Below are 21,158 nucleotides of genomic sequence, written 5' to 3' on the forward strand. Positions count from 1 at the left end.
CTATACATTGTGATTGATTAATTGATTGATATGCCTTTTAAATCTTTCTGATTTTATAGGTGGTCTCTGCCTCTCATTCTGAGACAATTTATTTGTTGGAGAAATCAAATTGTCAGTTTTCCACAGTATGAATTTTGCAAATTATATGCTTGTGATATAATTTAACATGTTCATTATCTTCTGTGCACATATAATCTACAATATGAGTTTACTCCCAACTGTACATTTTAAATATTTTTATAGTCAATACCTTTCACCTGAAAGAATGATTCTGTGAGGGTGGGGTCTGAGGTTTGTCATGCTTCCTAACGACTACCTATTGTGTTTATGACTATTATTGACCCCATGAAGAACATGACTTCAAGAATGTTGAATAAGTGAAAAAAAAATATATTACTTTCTTATAATTTTAAGTTATCTTAAGGAATGGAAGGGTAGCAATTACTAGGAAAGGCAAAGCAAAGGTGTAAGGGAGAGACTAAATTAAAAAACAGACTCTTGAGGAAGAGACGTTGGGTGAGACTTACGGTTCCACAGAATCTGAGGCGCTGGTAGAAAACCAAATGAGGAGAAATAGCAGGAGACACGAGTGAAGAAGTTTGCCTTCCCCCATAGTGAGGGACAAGCTGCAGGTATCGTGTCGTGCCCAGCTCCTGCCTTCAGCCTAGTCCTTGAGACCTTTCAAATTTAGCAGACTTTATATGCTATTTGCAAACAAGCTCCACCTAGTGCCTCCAAATGGAGTTCATGTTTGGACACAGATTCCCCGAAAGGGTTGATGCTCTCAGCGATTGCTTCATTAGTCTCAAGGCTAAACTCTGTCTGACAGGCTCTGAGTCATTTCCAGACAATAAAAATTTATGTTCCAGTGAGAATTAACCTTCTTTAACTTTGACAGCAAAGCTCCTGAGGAGGAACTTTCAACCCATCCTTCTTTCAAAATTCTTGCAAGTAGGTGTCAAAGAGAGCTACTTTTGAGGGTCATGGGATGTGTCATTACACCAGTAACTCATTCAATGACTTTAAGGGGACTACTTGACAGAGGATTGAGTAAGCTGCTCTGGAGAAAGTAATTCAAAAGAAATGCCTGTGCTTGATGAAAATTGCAGGTGTTCTCCCTGCCTTCTTCATCCCCATCACCTTATCACGACCCACCCATCTAGCACTCTCTCCTAGACTTCCTCAAGCTGCAGCCAAGCCCTGCTCCCAATACCCTTCCCCTATATCACTAACACTGTGGATCCACCCCACCCTCAACATTCTCCTGCAGCCTTGCTAAGGCTGGGCAGTAGACACAGTTCGCACAGGACACCTCTTGATCACCTGGTGCTGGTGGTCAGAGGGACTAACCTCCCCAGGCCCCACAGGTCTGTAATGATTGGAAAGATAGTTCTAGGCAGGCTGTCACACCCAGGGCATTGCACAGATAGCAGAAAAAAAGTTATCCATAGTCTGCCTGTGAAAAAGACATTTACTTGTCCTGGAGCTTCAACCTTTGGGATAGGCGTCAGCATTGCTGCTCATTGAGAGGCTGCAGATGCACTTGAAGGGAACATGGGCAGGAAGATGCAGTCTTTGTACCCTCCCATTGTTGCATCCTCCCCTGGCCTTGGCATGACTTGCTGGGATCTTCCAGCAACGAGCTTATACACTCATAGGAAGGCTTAGTTCTGGCAACTATTGCCCAGAAACACTCCCAAATCTCCTGGTCTGGAGGTCAGCAGGGATTGCAGACCCACAGGACTATTTACGTATTTTAACAGCTGTTGCCTAAGGATCTGGCTTTCAAACTGTCTGAAACTAGGCTCTGACTCTGGGAGCAAGCTTTTTGGAACACTGACAGGTCTTAAAACACCCTCGACAACTGGGACCCATCAAGAATAAATCAGGGCTGCTTAACACTGATTTGAGACAACCAAGAACTAGGGTGAAGATAAATGATAAGTTTCATCTCCTAGTCAGGACACTCCTTCAGTGGGAAAGTGGGCTGTTTTACTTAGTATGCAGACTCAAACAGAGAGTCAAGCAAAATGAGGAAATGGGGGAAGATGCTTCAAATGAAAGAACAAAACAAAACCTCAGAAAAAAAAATCTTAACAAAATGGAGATACCTATGGCTGATTCATGTTGATGTATGGCAAAAATCATCACAATATTGTAATTATCCTCCAATTAAAATAAATTAATTAATTTTTAAAAATGGAGATACGTAAATTATCTGAAAAATAAAAAACAGTTCAAAAGAATAGTTGAAAAATGCTCACTGAACTTGAGGAAGAATGGATGAACACAGCGAGAGCTTCAGCAAAGATAAATAAGAAAGTGCTGAACAGAAGTCATAGAGCTGAAGAATATAATAACTGAACTGAAAATAGGCTCGAGGGGTTCAACGGAAGATGAAGTGGAGCAGAAGACAGGATCAGTGACCTGAAAGAGCAGTGGAACTCATCCAAATAGAGCAGCAAAGAGAAAAGAGAATGTTGAAAGAGTGGAGGCAGGTAGAGTTCCTATGGGACAACATCAAGCAGAATAAAATTCACATTAAAGGAGTCCCAGAAGGAGAAGACAGAGAGAAAGAGTCTGAAAATTTGAGAAATAATGGCTGAAAACGTCCCTAACAAAGGGCAAGAAACAGATACTCAGGTACAGGAAGCACAGAGTTCCTTATGAGAGGAACCAAAGAGATCTCTACCAAGGCATGTTACAATTAAAATCAAAAGTTCAAGAGAGAATCTTAAAAACAGCAAGAGAAGAAGAAGAAAAAAAAAAAAAAGACATTGTTATGTACAAGGGAACTTCCATTGGGCTATCAGCTGAGTTTTCAGCAGAAACTCTGCAGGTCAGAAGGGAGTATCAGGATATATTTAAAGTTGTGAAGGAAAAAACTTCTCACTAAGAATCTACCCAGAAAGGCCACCATTTAGAACTGAAGGAGAGAGAAAAAGTTTTCCAAAGAAGCAAAAGCTAAAGGAGTTTATCACCACAAAACCTGCTTTACAGGAAATGTTAAAGGGACTTCTTTAAGCTGAAAAGATACTGATAACTTGAAAATGTATGTAAATAAAAATCTAACTGGTAAAGGCAAGTAAATAGTAAAGACAGTGGTTAACTGTGGGTTATTTGTACTAGCGGCTCAGGTTTTTTATGACATTTTTAACTTTAAAAGCAAATATACTTCATGAAAAAGAATGCTTCGCCTAAGATCAAGCAGAATAAGAATTACTAGGGCTGAATGAACAAGGAGGGAAATTAAAATGTAGATATTTATTTAGAATATGATAGGTCTTTATCCCCCTGGAGGAGAAACAGCAACCCATTGCAGTATTCTTGCCTGAAAAATCCCATGGACAGAGGTGCCTGGCAGGCTACAGTCCAAAAGTGTTAGACACAAGTAAGCAACTCAACACACAAACACTCAAAGGTATTTTTTAAATGTATTTTTAACAAATATAGGGAAAAGTTCTTCCTCTTTCTTTTTTAAAAAAAACTTTATTTCTTTATTTTTGGCTGTGCTATGTGCTTCTCTTTAGTTTCAGTGAGCGGAGGCTGCTCTCTAGTTGAGGTGCCCAGACTTCTCTTCTTGTGGAGCACAGGCTCTCAGGCATGTAGGCTTCAGTAGTTGTGGCTCCAGGGTTTTAGAACACAGGCTCAGTATTTGTGGCACACAGGCTTAGTTGTTCCTCAGCATGTGGGATCTTCCCGGCCCAGGAACTGAACCCACGTCTCCTGCATTGGCAGGCAGATTCTTTACCCCTGAGCCACCAGGGAAGCCCTTCCTTTTTTTGCTATATATCTAGCACCCAATTTAGTAGATTCTGTTTCTGTAGATGGAGACAAAGCATTTAAAAATGGTATCTGATTTGCACTAACTCCTTAAAATTCAGAACAAAAGCTTACTGAAAAAGTAAAAATATCTCCATAATTTTCATGGCAACATAGTTAGTTGCATTAGTTTAATAAGAATCTGTCCTTTTTAAAAAAAATCTAGACATAATTGGACAGATTGTGTAATTAAGGCCTACCAGAAAAATAATTTTTGAAAATAATTCTTATTTAATCAGTCATGACAAGCTCACAATAGAGAAATATGGGTGGAGTCAATATTTTTGAAGTCTTCCAAAGGAAACTGACATGGTATGACATATAGGGTACCAGCCTCATACATAAAGAAAATTGTTTCCTGGCAGGCCAAGGATCTTGGTAATTTGGGCAGGGGAGGCTCCTAGAGGAGAGGAATTCCTCTGACTTTGTAGTTACTGCAGGTAATAAAACAAGTTTTCAGTTCAGTCATTCAGTCGTGTCCAACTCTTGGTGACCCCATGGACTGCAGCACGCCAGGCTTCCCTGTCCATCACCAACTTCCGGAGCTTGCTCAAACTCATGTCCATAGAGTCAGTGATGCCATCCAACCATCTCATTCTCTGCCGTCCCCTTCTCCTCCTGCCTTCAATCCTTTCCCAGCATCAGAGTCTTTTCCAGTGAGTCAGTTCTTCGCATCAGGTGGCCAAAGTATTGGAGCTTCAGTTTCAGCATCAGTCCTTCCAATGAAAATTCAGGACTGATTTCCTTTAGGATTGACTGGTTTGATCTCCTTGCAGTCCAAGGGATTCTTGAGAGTCTTCTCCAACACCACAGTTCAAGAGGATCAGTTCTTTGGTGCTCAGCTTTCTTTATGGTCCAACTCTCACACCCATGCATGACTACTAGAAAAACCATAGCTTTGACTAGATGGACCTTTGGCGACAAAGTAACATCTCTGCTTTTTAACATGCTTTTAATCTGCTTTTAAAATATATCATAGCTTTTCTTTCTTTCAAGGAGCAAGAGTCTTATGGTTTCATGGCTGCAGTCACAATCTGCAGTGATTTTAGAGCCCAAGAAAATAAACTCTGTCACTGTTTTCAAGTTTTAGAGGTTCTTAAAAGTTTAAACCAAAACACTAATTTGCAAAGATATATCCACCCTAATGTTCACTTCAGCATTATTTACAATAGCTAAATTATGGATGCAATCTAAATGCCCATTGATAGATAAATGGCTAAAGAATGGCATATTACTTGGCAGGAGAAAAAAAGAAATCTTGCCATTTGACAACACGAGTGAACTTAGATGTATTATGCTAAGTGAAATAAATCAGACAGAGAAAGACAAACACTGTATGATCTTATATGTGTGTGTTTGTTATTCAGTCATGTCCGACTCTTTGTGACCCAGTGGACTTGAGCTTACGAGGCTCCTCTGTCCATGGGATTCTCCAGGCAAGAATACTGGAGTGGGTTGCCATTTCCTTCTCCAGGGCATCTTCCCAACCCAGGAATCAAACCCAGGTCTCCCACATTGCAGGCAGATTCTTTATTGTCTGAGCCACCAGGGTCAATCCAACTTGTATGAGGAATCTAAAAACTCATAAATACAGAGAGCAGACTGGTGGTTGCCAGAGGAAGGGTGGGTGGGGGGTTGGGTGAAACACGTGAAGGAGGTTAAGAGGTCCAAAACTGGTTATAAAATAAATGTCATGGGGATGTAATACATAGCATAAGGAAGATAGTCAATAATACTGTAATAATTTAGTATGGTAACAGATGGTTATGAGACTTACTGTGGTGATCATTTTAAAATATATTTAAATGCCAAATCATTATGATGTATACCTGAAACTAACATAATATTGCACATCAATTATGCTTCAATTAAAAAAGAAAGATTTTCAGCAATACTTCTGCTTTTTATTAAATACTAATAAACATTTTTTGAAAAGCTGTACTAGAGCAGATTAAAATCTATAAAGCAGTCTTTTTACCCACATTTGCATTGAAGTCTAGCAATATTCATGACTCATAGATTTATTAATTTATATCATGAATTATTTTATTTTCTGGAGTGGGTTGCCATTTCCTCTTCCATGGGATTTTCCTGACCCAGGGATCAAACCCTTGTCTCCTTTGTCTCCTGCATTGGCAGATGAATTCTTTACCACTGAGTCACCTGGGAAGCTGGCAAATTTTGCTTCAAGTCCTAATAAATAACCAAAATTCCTTCTTATTTCTCTGACTTTGGAAAAGTATGAAAATCTGTTTTATATGTTTGTGAAACAGTAAGCAATTCAAGTCAGGTTTGAGTGAAGATGATCTTTCTGGCTCATTTTCTCTACAGGTATGTGCTAAAACCTTTGCATTATTCCATTTCTCCTCTATCTGTCTGCTTGTGGGAATATGCTCACTCAGCACTGACCCAATTTTTTTCACTGTCTACTATATTCCCAGAACTGTGTTGGGTGAACAAGCAGCAGACATGATAAATATACAGGTCTGAATTTCAAAGAAGTCTGACTATACAGAAGAGGGGGAAAAATAATTTTTTAAGGTGTGGAATTGTACAAGTTGAAAGAGAGATATTTGTGCTAAACCTTCAGAAGCATGAAAAGAGAACAGTTCTGCACAAAGATCAGAAAAAAACTTGCTTTCTTTTTCCTGCCATTGCCTAGAAGATGGACTACCTATAGTACAACTCTGAAATAATTCTCCTTTCAAAAACCTTTCAGTGGTTTTCATAAACAAATGACAATTATTGTTCTAGTCTTTACTTATTTTGTAATTTTATTTTTGCCCTTATCTTTTAATTTGTCTATTTGTATACATTTTATCGGGTTTCCCAGGTGGCACTAGTGGTAAAGAACCCACCTGCCAATGCAGGAGACATAAGAGATGAGGGTTCAATCCCTGGGTCAGGAAGATCCCCTGGAGGAGGGCATGGCAACCCACTCCAGTATTCTTGCTGGGAAATCCCATGGACAGAGGAACCTGGCAGGCTAGGGTCCACAGGGTCGCAAAGAGTCAGACATGACTGAGGGAAATTAAGGACACACACATGCATACATTTTATTATTCTTTCAACTTATTTTTTCTCTTCATGCCCATGAAATTAATCTTTAATTTTCATTTTGTAGTTCAGTCCAAATTCAGGAATTAAGTCCGAATTAGAATTCACTTCTTGTGAGTTGAATAAATGAAGATAAAGTGTGTCTGACTAAGGAAGGCTAAATATTGTAAAAAAAACCCTGACATTCATAATCATTATACATTTATTAATATTCAGTGAATCGCCAGACAATACCCAATGTGACTATAGGGATAACTCATATCATAAAAAAAATTTCAAAATTTTACCTGGAATAAATGATAAGCTTAGTATTTAAAAGAAAAGGTGAGAACTGACCAGCTGAATAATTACAACATTTCATTCAGCCACAGTAATTCAAATATTTTAGTATGTATGAAAGAATAAACTGGTTAATCAATGAAATAGAATAAATCACTTAGAAGCAAATTTTAAAATATATAATTTAATTTGTGATAAAGGAGTCACTTTTTATTAGCAGGGAAATATTGAATTGGTTAATAAATGATAATGGGACTATTAGAAGGCTACATAAGTGAGAAAAATAGTCAATTTAGATATCAACTCATATAGCACACAATAGACAACAAAATAATTTGAGATGGAATTAAATGTAAAAATTCAAACCAGGACTTTTGCTTCCACACATGCAGGATTTCTTCAGCACAAAGGTCTCTCTAATGTAATCCCTTCATAATTCACACCCCTTTTCCCATTTCCCTAGCACCCATAACCCCTGGAAACCACTCATTTATCTTCCATTTCTATGGTTTTGTCATTTCAAGAATGTTTTATGAAAGGAGTCATACAGTGTGACCTTTTGAGGTTGTATTTCTTTTCACTCAGTGTAAAGTTTTCGAGATTCATCCAAGTTGTTGTTCGTATCAGTACTTTGTCCTTCTTTATTAGTGAGTAGCATTCCATGGTATGGATGTACCACAGCTAGTTTGATGGACATTTTGGTTGTTTCCAATATTTAGAAATATTGTTTTCTTTCCCCCATCTTCTGGGAAAGCAGATTTTGGAATTTAATTTTTAATTATCTACAGGTTTTTTTGTGTGTACCTCTTTGTGTAGTTTTTCTGTATTTTTAAAAACACTATGGGGACTTCCCTGGTGTCCAGTGGTTAACATACTGTGCTTCCACTGTGTGGGGCAAGTGTTAGATCCCTAGTTTGGGAACTAAGATCCTGCATGCCATGCGGAATGGCCAGAAAAAAAAAAAACAAAAACAAAACACTGTGGAGAATAGGTACATATTTCAGAAGGAAAATATAACATTGATAAAAAGATAGAGTTATGAATGTCAAATTTATTCAATATACAAATTTAGCATACTTCCAGTTCCTGTCCCTTCTTTCTCCTACTGTCCTCGCTTCTGGTAAGTCTTTGTTCTTTGTTTCTGGAGTAGGTCATCTGATGAGGTCCACAAGTTACCATCTTCAATCATTTCTATGTTCAGATTCTAAACAGTAAAGAAAATATGGAAATATTAGGAAAATTTTGTGATCTAATAAAGGGATAATTTTTCATATTTTAATGATAAATATTTGAACTTAGTATGCTTATTTATTTTTATTGATAAGGTTGTTCTCAGTTTTTCCATGCTTTAAAGTGGAGAGTGGAAGGTCTCATAACAAGTGTTGTATTGTCAAAGTTGAGCTCTGTCAATCAGTCTAAAGGAACATCTTATAGATGTTCTTATGCAGTATTTTATGGACAATTTTAGAGTGAAAAGTTGCATGACTTTAGCTTGTATAAGTTTAGAAACATCTCAGAAAGCCCATGGGTGATAAATATATCACTGCTGAGCATAGAAATGTAAACTAAATATTAGATGATTTAGCTTTTATATGTGGCAAATTCCTGGATTCATCCTCAAACAAGTCAACCCAGATACATGTTTTATACTTTACTTGCATTTTTTCCTACTGTGAAAGTCTATAATACATCTGAGACAGTTCAAATCATAAATGATTCACCAAGGAGTTTTATAATATGGTAAGGGAATGCTCAAGAAGCAGCTTTAAGCAGAAAACAAATGTTAATTTATTTTCTTTTCATTAGCATCAGATTTTACTGTCTATACTTTACCAGCACTGCAGGGAACAATGTACTCTTCAATTGTGAATTCCTCTGAAATGCAAAAAGAATGAGACAGAGTGAAGATAGACATGCAGTAATAGGCACATGAGTAGTTAACTGTAAATAAACTGTGTAAGCTATCAAAGAAAGTATAAAGCATAGTTATAGAGCCAATAAAAGGACTTCTTTTGTACTAAGCTGCTTGGGATTGGTTGGTGGGAAGTAAGAGAAAGTTGGGCTTGGATACAAAGTTCACAGATGGATAACTGTCTTTCTGTAGGACACTGTATAACCCTTTTTCACAATTATGTTTTTCTTATTGGAGTTGTACCTTCCACTCTGAACCTTTTCTTTTCTAAGAAAGAGTTAAGTTGGAATGCTACCAGCATGCTAAGATGCTGGTAAGTTTCTAGTTCAGAGTCATGAGCAAATCAAAGAATTTCCTGATATATTACACAGTTTCCCAAAATTTGTTACTCTACAAGGCCCAGGTGAAAAATAGATCAAATTTTGGGTCTCATAGCACACATTAGTACTGAGAAGTGGCTTTTTAAAGTTATTGCTACCCTTCTTTCCTTTCTGGAAAAATTCAGTGTAGAACAAACAACTTCATGGGGGAATTTAGAAAGAACTGATCCCCTTATTGCTTTATGATCAGTTTATAAGAATGACTCTAATACTTGTTTGGGGATAAGTATTGCTAATAAGATTATCCTGTGATCATAAACTCACTCTTTCTTCCAGTGAGAGATTGTGGAGTTTTCTTTCAGTTATGGTGACACTATCCTAGATTAGTCATTTTTTTCATTTCAAGGCTTGGCATGTCTGAATCTCACTCACCTGTCTCATAGTAATCATATGCCTTTACGGTAGCTGGTTTTAAATTCTTTACTGCGATGTCTTGTTCCACTGAGAAGGAGAAACTCAGGATTTGATGGGTTAACTGGAGAGACAGGAAAACTGAATTGAAATCAAAGATTAACTGAGTCTCTCTTTCCCTAAGACATTATCAGACTCTGTACTTATGCTATTCTCTGTACCAAAACCTATGAAAAGAACGAGATGGCTTCAGACTTGTATAATACATTCAAGGACAGATAAGAGAAGGGCAAGAAGACAATTCTACAGACAGTTAAATGTAGTAAATCAAGCCTGTTGACTTGGCCAGGATTCATTTTCCTCTATAGCTATTTTCTTCCCCTACCCCTTTCATACATGAAATACAAGGGAGTTTTATAACATGGGGCTTTCATGGAGGCTCAGATGGTAAAATATCTGCCTACTATGTGGGAGACCCGGCTTCAATCCCTGGGTCAGGAAGATTCCTCTGGAGGAGGGAATGGCAAGCCACTCCAGTATTCTTGCCTGAAGAATCTCTTGGATGGACAGAAGAGCTTGGTAAGCTGTAGTCTGTGGGGTTGTAAAGAGTCGAACACGACTGAATGACTAACACTTACACCAGAGACTTTTGTAATATGGTAAGCTGTGTATGTAAAGTACACTCTTTGGAACCTGGGTTGGATTGTTAGAACCTCTAATGGCTCTCCTGGACCTAGCAGAGTTACAGAGACTCTTACCTCTTCAAAGTAAATCAGGACATGGTTGACATTCACTTCAGTCCTCTGAATCTGAGCCATTTCCTGGAGCTGTAGATGAAGAGGATAAACCAAAGGGTATGAGATGAGGGACTTTCAGGTTGAGATAGTCTTCAGATATTTATGTTCTAAATGGCTTCTCAGAACATCACACTCTAATTTGATCTCCTCAAGAATAATAGCAATAGTAATAAAAATAACATTGACTAAACACTCTCCCTATCTATTATCTACATATAGAGACAGGGAATTATCTTCTAATAATATTTAAAAAAGAGGGGAGGGGAAGGTTAAAAGACATTTCTCCCCATCTTTTGAGTCTAGCATAATTTTGATACCAGAAACCAGTAAGAATAATGTAAGAAACAAAAAGTATAGCCCAGTGTCAGTCACTGGGATGACGTCAGTCACTGGGAGAAGGGGGCGACAGAGGATGAGATGGTTGGATGGCATCACTGACTCAATGGATATGAATTTGGGTAAACTCGGGGAGTTGGTAATGGACAGGGAGGCCTGACGTGCTGCAGTTCATAGGGTCGCAGAGAGTCGGACATGACTGAGTGACTGAACTGAACTGAGTGTCAGTCATGATATTAAAAAAAAAAGCACAAAATACAACCATTTATAAGCAAACAGAATCCAGAAATTTATTTTAAAAAATAAACACAGTGACCAGGTCCAGTTAGTCCTAAGAATGTAAAGTTGCTTCAGAATTTAAAATACCAGTGTGATTTATTATACTAATTAAAAATAAAATCCCTGTCCTAAAATACAGAAAAAGATTTGAACTAAAACACAGGGCCCATTTGCTACAATAACTTTTGTAAATTATACAAAAATTGGGAACTTCCTTGAACCAATAAGGAAAATGATCAAAAACTCTAAAGCAAACATTTGTTCAATGATGGAGAGATAAAAACTGTCTCTTCTATGTCAAGGAAAAGTTCAGAAAAAAAATGGAGAATATATGTACATATATACATATGATGTAGTCTCCCTTTTCCTTTTTATATGTAATGGAAAGATAATTCAATGCACTATGGATTCCTAGAAGTCTCAAGGTTAAACATTATTAACCATGTTTATGATTTAAAACTTATAGTTGAGACCATATAACTAGGATGCCCACTGTTCAAATGATGGAAATATACACTAGAGACACAAGTTTGAGAGACCTCTTGAAGAACTGAATCAAAAAAATTAAATTTATAGCATTTATTTGCCATGACTTTGCTATCTGTAGGGGATTTAGGGCTTACCTTTCTCACTGATGATTTCACAGGTATGAAGCCTGATACCATCTTCACATCAACAATGACCATGTTGGAGGTGGGTCGTTCCCCAGTGTAACTATGAAGTCAAGGTGTACGGACAAGGCAGTCAAACAAAATCCTTTGGACTTCATTCAAGACAGAAATCTCTCCTGTTTTATTTCTAGTGTTTCCTATCCCTGGCTACCATTCAACTTCACCATCTACTCTATTTGCTTCTGCTATAGTTGTCTGGGGGCTTCCCAGGTGGCACTAGTGGTAAAGAATCTGCCAGCCAATGCAGGAGACACAGGTTTGATCCCTGGGTTGGCAACAAGAACCCCCTGGGGTAGGAAGGAAGTGGCAACCCACTCCAGTATTCTTGCCTGGAAAACTCCATGGACAAAGGAGCCTGCCAGGCTACAGTCCATGGGGTTGTAAAAGAGTGGGACATGACTGAACAACTGAGCATGTAGCTGTTTGGAAAACTCATAAGAAGTCATACTCTGCAGGTATGGTGACGTCATATTCTCAACATTAAGGCTTTTCAGTTAAGAGTGAAGAAAATTTTCTTTTGAATAAATACTGCAAGAGTTTCTTATTCATTATGTATGATCCTGGACAGTGAAGGTCCTCTGCACCAGAAAATAAATTTCGCCATATTTTACAAAAGGTCAGGTAGCAGTTTAGGATTTACCTAATGTTGATGTGAATCTGGACTTTCCTGTGAGTGCTGACTTTATCACAACCCTTCGGGAGAGTTTCAACTTTCAGAGTAAAGGGAGCTTTTCCTTCTTTCTTGGGCAGGATATTATATCTCAAGGATGTCTAAAACAAACGGGGGAAACAAAAGCGTTTATTTTTGTACTCAATCTATTGCTTCTAGGTAATTTATATTTCCCCTTGGTACACATTTCTTTCTCCGTTTTGAAGCTCAGATCTCCTTCTTGAGACTTGACCTCCCATTTGTGACACTTCGGAAATGCTGGCAGGTCTCACCTGGACGTACACACATCCCGACCCTGACACGCCTGTGTTGTACTCTCCCGGGATCTTTGGCAAAGCCACCTCCTGCAGCAGTAGACGTTTGGCTTCATCTACTCGGAATTCTTCAGAGAAGGTCTCTGCTGACTTAATGGTGACAGTAGCTGCTTTCTCCCCTTTAGTGAAAGTTGCTGCTCCATATCTGGAGAGTGCCTGGAGAGCCACCACTGTATCCTGAAAAAAGATGCATGCAGAAATTATAGGAGAGGAAGGTGGCCAAATCATACTGGATATAAACCATAATCATGCTACTCTCAGAGTTACCTAGTCATAAGCACTGTTCATTCACTGAATTTCAAGTCTATTCAGAGTTCCTTATTCATCATGAACTATTCTAGGTACTTTGTGTGTGTTAGTCACTCCGTCATGTCTGACCCTGTGATCCCATGGACTGTAGCCACCAGGCTTCTCTGTCCATGGAATTCTCTAGGCAAGAATACTGGAGTGGATAGCCATTCCCTTCTCCAGGGGATCTTCCCAACCAGGGATTGAACCCAGGTCTCCCACATTGCAGGCAGATTCTTTACCATTTGAACCATCTGGAAACCCTTAGGTACTGTGGGGAAAGGCAGTTTCCTCATTCAAGTAGTTTACAATATACATATGGGACTAAGACTCAAATATTTTGACATAAAGTAGAAGACATTTCAATAATCTATATATTTCTGTGTATTTCTATGAGTCACAGGTGGCAGAGTGGTAAAGAATCTGCCTGCCAATGCAGGAGATGCAAGAGACTTGGGTTTGATCCCTGGGTCAGGAAGATCCCCTGGAGTAGGAAATGGCAACCTACTCCAGTATTCTTGCCTGGAGAATCCCATGGACAGAGGAGCCTCATGGGTTACAGTCCATGGGGTCGCAAAGAGTCAGACACGACTGAGAATGGAGACATGTAATATACACATTTCTGTAGCAATATTTGTTGGGAAATTTCAGAGAAAGAAGGAGTTGGAGCTAGTATACATAATAAGAGAAGACTGTGAAGAATATGAGAAATAAGATTATCTCTGAATAGTGAGAAAGATTTATGAAGGCAGAAAGGAGGCATCAGGCAGTAACATGGAGGGACATAGTGGAAGTAAAGACCTGGAAAAGAGTGAGCCAATTCCAGGAAAAACAAAGAGATTTGCCTTATTAGACAAGAGTATTCATGTTTACTGAGGAGAGGAAATATTTTGGGCAAAATAATTTTAGTCTTTGATGAAAAATGCTACAAAGTATGTGGGATCTTAGTTCCCCCACCAACCAGGGATAGAACCTGAGCCCCCCTGCAGTGGAAGCACAGAGTCTGGACCACCAGGAAAGACCCTAAAGGAAGTAATTGTATGAAAACATTGCTTTAGGAAGATTGGTTACTTTATAGAAGAGGATCCACTAAGAAGAGAAATTATGAGAGATTGAATAGAGGACAGAGAAATAACCCAAGTATAAAATAATGAGGCTGAAACCTTTCTGGTGATGCAAGAATAAAATATAAATTAGAAACACTATTCACTTACTCAGCTCTTAGAATATGGTTGTGTCTACATAGGTATTAGTACATTTATTTTTCTTCCTAGAGTCTCTTCACAGACCTGAGTGGAGGAGAAGCCCCCGTTGGGGTTCTGTTGCTTGGTGAGCCATCTTACAATCTTTGTAGCCACAGACAGATCTTCTGAAGATGGGGCGGGCTGGGCAGTAAGATAGGCAAGGAGGCAGTAAGATGTCATCTCCACGTCAACAGAAGGAGCCCGGCGTGGACTGTAGAGTTCATTAACTTCTCGAGACTTCCCAGGACGTTGCCAGTGGATTGAGTCCTCTTAGAAATAAAAAAGGATATCATCTTCAGCTTAGAGAACATTTTCAAAAATCTAATTCATGAATGATCCCTGTAATTACAGCTCACCCAGTGAATGGGCATACATGAAGTGAAGTGAAAAAGTGTCTCAGTCGTGTCCAATTTTTTGCGACCCTATGGACTATACAGTCCATGGAATACTCCAGGCCAGAATACTGGAGTCAGTAGCCTTTCCTTTCTCCAGGGGATCTTCCCAACCCCAGGGATTGAACCCGGGTCTCCCACATTGCAGGCAGAATTCTTTACCAGCTGAGCCACCAGAGAAGCCCAAGAATACTGGAGTGGGTAGCCTTTCCTTTCTCCAGTGGATCTTCCCAACCCAGGAATTGAACTGGGGTCTCCTGCATTGTGAGCAGATTCTTTACCAACTGAGCTATCAGGGAAGCCCAGACATACATGAAGTGAAAGTATTAAGTAATCACCAATCAAGCTAATCATTGCCAAGAAAGTACATTGAGGTTCCAGTAAATCACCTCGTGTGTTTGTGTTTATTACATCCCATGTGACACTAGAAACTGGACTGTTTAGAGGTTTATAAAGTGTGAATTGATAAAATCATTCATGTTACCTAGAGATGTTAGGTCAGTAATAATTAATCTTCTTATAATAATAAAATGGATAGAATATAATATAAGTATGATGTGAAAGTGAAAAGTGAAAGTCATTCAGTCGTTTCCAACTCTTTGAGACCCCATGGACTGATTATATACAGTTCATGGAATTCTCCAGGTGAGAATACTGGAGTGGGTAGTCGTTTCCTTCTCCAGGGGCTCTTCCCAAACCAGGGATAGAACCCAGGTCTCCTGCATTGCAGGCAGATTCTTTACCAGCTGAGCCGCCAGGGAAGCCAAGAATCCTGGAGTGGGTAGCCTATCCCTTCTCCAGGGGATCTTCCAACCCAGGAATCGAACTGGGATCTCCTGCATTGCCGGCGGATTCTTCACCAGCTGAGCTACTAGGGAAGCCCAAAATAAATGTGAATAAAATAGGCCCTCTCTCTTTGATCATTGGTGTGATTTTTGGAAGTCAATTCTTACCTTCTCTGACAGCCTCTTTGTCTAGTGACTCAAGCAGCTCCTTTCGCTTGGCTTGGTCTCCTGCTAGTGCGAAGGCGTAGGCCAATAACGCCTTGGTATAGACAAGACTTTCTTGGGCCTCTGAGGCAGATTGCCAGGCCCTTTCCAGGCAGAAAAGAGCATTGCGGACAACTGGGTGCTATAAAGAAGATAAAGATAAAGATGAAGTGTATATATGTCAATCCCAATCTCCCAGTTCATCCTGCCCCCACCTTTCCCCTTTGGTATCCATATGTTCTCATTCTCCACATCAATCCTGTTTCTGCCTTGCAAAGAGATTCATCTGTATCATTTTTTCTAGATTCCACATATATACATTAATATACAAAATGTGTTTTTCTCTTTCTGACTTACTGAAAATGAAGGAAGACCTTAAGCTAGCTGAATCAGGCTAATGAACTGTCCCCTGGCTAGCCACAGATTAAATGCCCCAATGTGCTTACACGACACCACAGTTCTGACCAGAAGGTAATTTCCTTTGCAGCTTCCCAAGGGATCTATCATCCTTTATGCTCCAATGAAATATGCTAATATTAAATAATGTGAAAATCACAACTCATTTTACTCAGGGATTCATATCCCCACGAGTTTCATCCTTACATTAGAGGGAGGTACATTAGAGGGTGGGAGTGGCGGTACATACGGTGACGAGCAGCGGCATCTCCAGTAGACCGATGGTGATATAGGCAGAGAGCGTTACCTCATCATCAACCCCACCCTGCAGGATCAGAGGCAGAGACACTCAAACACTCCAAGAGCCATCATCCAGAGTCAGCTAACTCTAATTTCCCCATTGGTTATCTTCACCAGAACGTTTCTTTTCTAGGGTAATATTATTCTTTCCTCCACTTCCTCCTTCACTCCCAAATTCTGAAATCTGTCCCAAATCACTTTCCCTCACTTTTAATGAAATAGTGGAGTTTCTTGGACATGCTGTTTTCTTATCATAGGAAACACCTAATTTATTGTTAGGTTTCAAAAGCTTTCACTTCTGCTGTCCTTCTCAAAGTTATGTCACCAGGACTTGAGGAATCCATAGGAGCATCGCAGCTGATACATTTCATTCTTCTCAGGGACCAGAGCAAATTTAAAGACATCACCTTAATAGCATTGTTTAGCAATGATCCGGAGCGCTGGAAACAACCATTTTCTTTCTGCTTCTGTGAGAGCCAGGTAAGGGAGTCTCTGATGTGCGAGTCCTCCACAAAGATGTGTGACTGGGCTTGAGAAAAAGACTTGAGCACAAATGCAGTAAGCCTGTCCAGCAAAGAAGAGAAGGAGACCTGAGGACCATCTCCCTTTTAAAGCTCACTGTGCATCATTGTTTCCAGATAGCTTCACAATTCCATGGAGAAAATTGGTGGGGAGATGACCCTTGAATACCAAATATACTCTTATTTGTACAACAAACTTCTGAATCTGTTTAAAAATCTCAACTTTATTGGTTTCTCCAGAGTTGATACTTTTTTCCTCATAAAATGTTTGTTGGAGACTCAAAGCCTTCCCACCACCCAAATTGCCATTTTCTGAATGCTTTTACTACACCACAGTATCTTTCTGTCCTTCGCCTCCTCTTCTCCCTGAATGCACAATATAGAAACTTCTTTTTCTCTCATTTCACATTATGACACCTTATGCCTTATATATCTGCTTGAGGGGGCCCTAATTTTACTACTATCTATTGTACTATCTGCCTGCAATGCAGGAGACACAGGTTCTATCATTGGGTCAGGAAGATCCCCTGGAGAAGGAAATGGCAATCCACTCCAGTATTCTTGCCTGGAGAATCCCACGGACAGAGGAGCCTGGTGGGCTACAGTCCATGGGGTCCCAAAAAGAGTTGGACATGACTTAGCGACTAAACAACAACTGTACTGTCAGAACAGTGAGCTTTCATACATGAAATGGTGAGATCCTCCGCTAGCAATGATACGCATGTGGGTTTTTAAAGGGTAACAAATTTCTACACAATAAGTCCAGGTATCAGAGAAGAGCTATTTCCAGTTATCTGAAATATCTTGGATCTACAGAGAGCATATGGAAATAATTATCTTACCAAGTGTTTCCCTGACTTCTACCACCACGATCCCCAAAGGTGCTGTAAGAACCGTCACTGTGCTTATAGTTCAACTGTCTTTGGTAACCTGAAGAAGAAGGACGTTTGCATAGATTTAGGAAATAGCAGAGACACTGGAGAAGGAATCAGGCTTTTCCATAAAACTCATTGAGGAATCACAGGGAAACTACTATTTTACTACAAAGTCTCCAAGATTTGATGATGCCATTTAATTCTCTGGTTGTATTGTGAGACATCTTGTTGGATGTCACAGCAAAGGTAATTACTAAATCTTAATTGAAGGGACATTGATTTGAGTTCACTGGAGGAGATATTTAGGAAATCAATTAAAGTTTTTCCTTTGGGAGTAATCTCTCACCACTGATGAGGTAGCTGATGGCTTTGGACTTGATCTTCTCAGTGAGCTGTCCTGTCTCATTTAGATAGTTCAGAACATAGATGTTAGGGGTGAAAAGGACCATATTCTGTTCTCCACAACCATAGGGCATCTGGAGAAGATTCTGAAGATTTTGCATTGCAGAGCCTAGTATATCACCTGAGGAATGAAATACAGGAAAAAATTTAGAAGAACTCAGAGCTGATTGATGTTAGGGTAGGAAAATAGATGACTAGCTAAGTGAGAAGTCAAATCATGTGTAAAGGGGAGGACCAGAAAGCATAAGAGGTGAAGAAAAACAAGAAATAGAAAGAGAAATGTGGGAACAATAAAGTAGATGTTCAAAGATGGGAAAAATAGGAAAAAACCAAAATGGCAGGATGTACCTTTTTGATGAGTCACACATCTGGTAAAAAATGATTAGTTTCATCTCTAGGAGGAAGCATCACTATCTAGCCAATATCTTGAAGGTGAGAACACAAAGAGATGACTCTCCTTACTCTTTAGAGTATATCAAGGTTTAAGGTGTAACACAGCATCAAATCAGCACCCCTTTCCCACTAATACACAGTGTGGTCCTTGGTGCTTTCTCAGTCCAATGCCTAGACTCAGGGACTTTATTAGGAAGAGATGAGGAGACCCCATGCACTAGAGTTAAAGGGATGGACAGACGCTTCTTTTGGGATGGGAGACTCACCCAAAACTGCATATGTCGCCCTGGCAGAACCTTCAACCACATTTGAAGGAAGTTTTAATGACAACTTTTCAGATTCTCCAGTTTCTAATGAAACAAGAAAAATAGACAGAAGGGAGGGAAAAAATGAGAGAAATGTTCTAGTTCTGTTTGCATTTTTTCCGTCTCTGTGATCAAGATCCAACATCATGTTTTTCTTAGGTATTATTCAACTTCTCTGATGCAATCAAAGTTTCTCCTAGAGCCACAATTCATCTCACAGTGAAGTTCATATTAATCATATATATTTATGCTAAATCTCTATAGATCTCTATATAAGCATATACCTTATGTTATACGTATTTCCTTCTCTTTATTGTTTATGTTAACTTCTATTACAGCTAGTGGTTGTAAAAAAATCATATTTACTCCATAAATATGTATTAAGTGTCTTCTATGAACCAGATTCTGTTTTAAGTGCAGTGACATAACAATTTTCAGAAGATATTTCCTGACATCATAATAACTTCATTTTGATGGGAGTAATAAAATAACAAATTTTTAGTATGCTAGATACTGATAAGTTCTATACAAAAAATAAACCAGAGTGTTTATATGGTTGAGCTAGTGAGGCAAGGTAAACCAGGAAGTGCAGGGTGTGGGGAGAAAGTTGCCATCTAAATACTCATTGATTAAAAAATAAGGTATTTCCCTGGTGGTTCAGTGGCTAAGACTCCATTCTCTCAATTCAGGGAGCCTGGGTTCAATCCCTGAACTAGGGATTGAATCAGGGAACTAGATTCACACTCCCCAACTAAGACCTGGCCCATTATATCTACTACTGTGGGCAAGAATCCCTTAGAAGAAATGGAGTAGCCCTCATAGTCAACAAGAGTCTAAAATGCAGTACTTGGGTGCAATCTCAAAAATGACAGAATGATCTCTGTTCATTTCCAAGGCAACCATTCAATATTACAGTAATCCAAGTCTATGCCCCAACCAGTAATGCTGAAGAAGCTGAAATTGAATGGTTCTATGAAGACCTACAAGACTTTCTAGAACTAACACCCAAAAAAGATGTCCTTTTCATTATAGGGGACTGGAATGCAAAAGTAGGAAGTCAAGAGATATCTGGAGTAACAGGCAAATTTGGCCTTGGAGTACAAAATGAAGCAGGACAAAGGCTAACAGAGTTTTGCCAAGAGAACACACTGGTCATAGCAAACACCCTCTTCCAACAACACAAGAGAAGACTCTACACATGGACATCACCAGATGGTCAATACTGAAATCAGACTGATTATATTCTTTGCAGCCAAAGATGAAGAAGCTCTATGTAGTCAGCAAAATAAGACCAGGAGCTGACTGTGGCTCATATCATGAACTCTTTAGTACAGAATTCAGACTTAAATTGAAGAAAGTAGGGAAAACCACCAGACCATTGAGGTATGACTTAAATTCCTTATGATTATACAGTGGAAGTGACAAATAGATTCAAGGGATTAGATCTGATAGACAGAGTGCCTGAAGAAGTCTATGGACGGAGGTTTGTGACATTGTACAGGAGGCAGGGATCAAGACCATCCCCAAGAAAAAGAAATGCAAAAAGGCAAAATGGTTGTCTGAGGAGGCCTTACAAATAGCTGAGAAAAGAAGCAAAAGGAAAGGAGAAAAGGAAAACTATACCCATTTGAACACAGAGTTCCAAAGAATAGCAAGGAGAGATAAGAAAGCCTTCCTCAGGGATCAATGCAAAGAAATAGAGGAACACAATAAAATGGGAAAGACTAACAATCTCTTCAAGAAAATTACAAGGGAACATTTCATGCAAAGATGGGCACAATAAAGGACAGAAATGGTATGGACCTAACAGAAGCAGAAGATATTAAGAAGAGGTGGCAAGAATACACAGAAGATAATGACCCAGATAATCACAATGGTGTGATCACTCACCTAGAGCCAGACATCCTGGAATGTGAAGTCAGGTGGGTCTTAGGAAGCATCACTGTGAACAAAGCTAGTGGAGGTGATGGTAATTCCAGTTGAGCTATTTCAAACCCTAAAAGATGATGCTGTGAAAGTGCTGCACTCAATATGCCCACAAATTTGGAAAACTCAGCAGTGGCCACAGGACTGGAAAAGGTCAGTTTTCATTCCAATCCCAAAGAAAAGCAATGCCAAAGAATGTTCAAACTACTGCACAATTGCACTCATCTCACACACTAGCAAAGTAATGCTCAAAATTCTC

The 21,158-nt window shown here is 39.2% G+C and overlaps 2 protein-coding genes across 2 annotated transcripts in view; both read right to left on the reverse strand.

The window, feature by feature from the left end:
- The window catches only part of A2M (alpha-2-macroglobulin), a 66,822-nt gene extending 66,164 nt beyond the window's left edge, over window positions 1-658 (reverse strand). Inside the window, exon 1 of the mRNA XM_070464037.1 lies at window positions 528-658. Within this exon, the coding sequence (XP_070320138.1) occupies window positions 528-613 (86 nt within the window). The 5' untranslated portion in view covers window positions 614-658. The remainder of the gene's footprint in view (window positions 1-527) is intronic.
- A 7,531-nt stretch (window positions 659-8,189) lies between these two features.
- LOC110144653 (pregnancy zone protein-like) overlaps window positions 8,190-21,158 on the reverse strand; it is a 52,913-nt gene continuing 39,944 nt past the window's right edge. The window contains exons 23-36 of the mRNA XM_020904637.2: window positions 18,935-19,018; window positions 18,220-18,396; window positions 17,841-17,928; window positions 16,885-17,041; window positions 16,428-16,502; window positions 15,746-15,923; window positions 14,446-14,669; window positions 12,827-13,045; window positions 12,525-12,655; window positions 11,837-11,927; window positions 10,560-10,628; window positions 9,823-9,925; window positions 8,992-9,033; window positions 8,190-8,362 (exon numbers count right to left, since the gene is read on the reverse strand). Coding sequence (XP_020760296.2) covers window positions 8,340-8,362; window positions 8,992-9,033; window positions 9,823-9,925; window positions 10,560-10,628; window positions 11,837-11,927; window positions 12,525-12,655; window positions 12,827-13,045; window positions 14,446-14,669; window positions 15,746-15,923; window positions 16,428-16,502; window positions 16,885-17,041; window positions 17,841-17,928; window positions 18,220-18,396; window positions 18,935-19,018 — 1,661 coding nt within the window. The 3' untranslated portion in view covers window positions 8,190-8,339. The remainder of the gene's footprint in view (window positions 8,363-8,991; window positions 9,034-9,822; window positions 9,926-10,559; window positions 10,629-11,836; window positions 11,928-12,524; window positions 12,656-12,826; window positions 13,046-14,445; window positions 14,670-15,745; window positions 15,924-16,427; window positions 16,503-16,884; window positions 17,042-17,840; window positions 17,929-18,219; window positions 18,397-18,934; window positions 19,019-21,158) is intronic.

This window comes from Odocoileus virginianus, unplaced genomic scaffold, assembly GCF_023699985.2.
Source record: "Odocoileus virginianus isolate 20LAN1187 ecotype Illinois unplaced genomic scaffold, Ovbor_1.2 Unplaced_Contig_11, whole genome shotgun sequence".
Taxonomy (NCBI): Eukaryota; Metazoa; Chordata; class Mammalia; order Artiodactyla; family Cervidae; genus Odocoileus; species Odocoileus virginianus.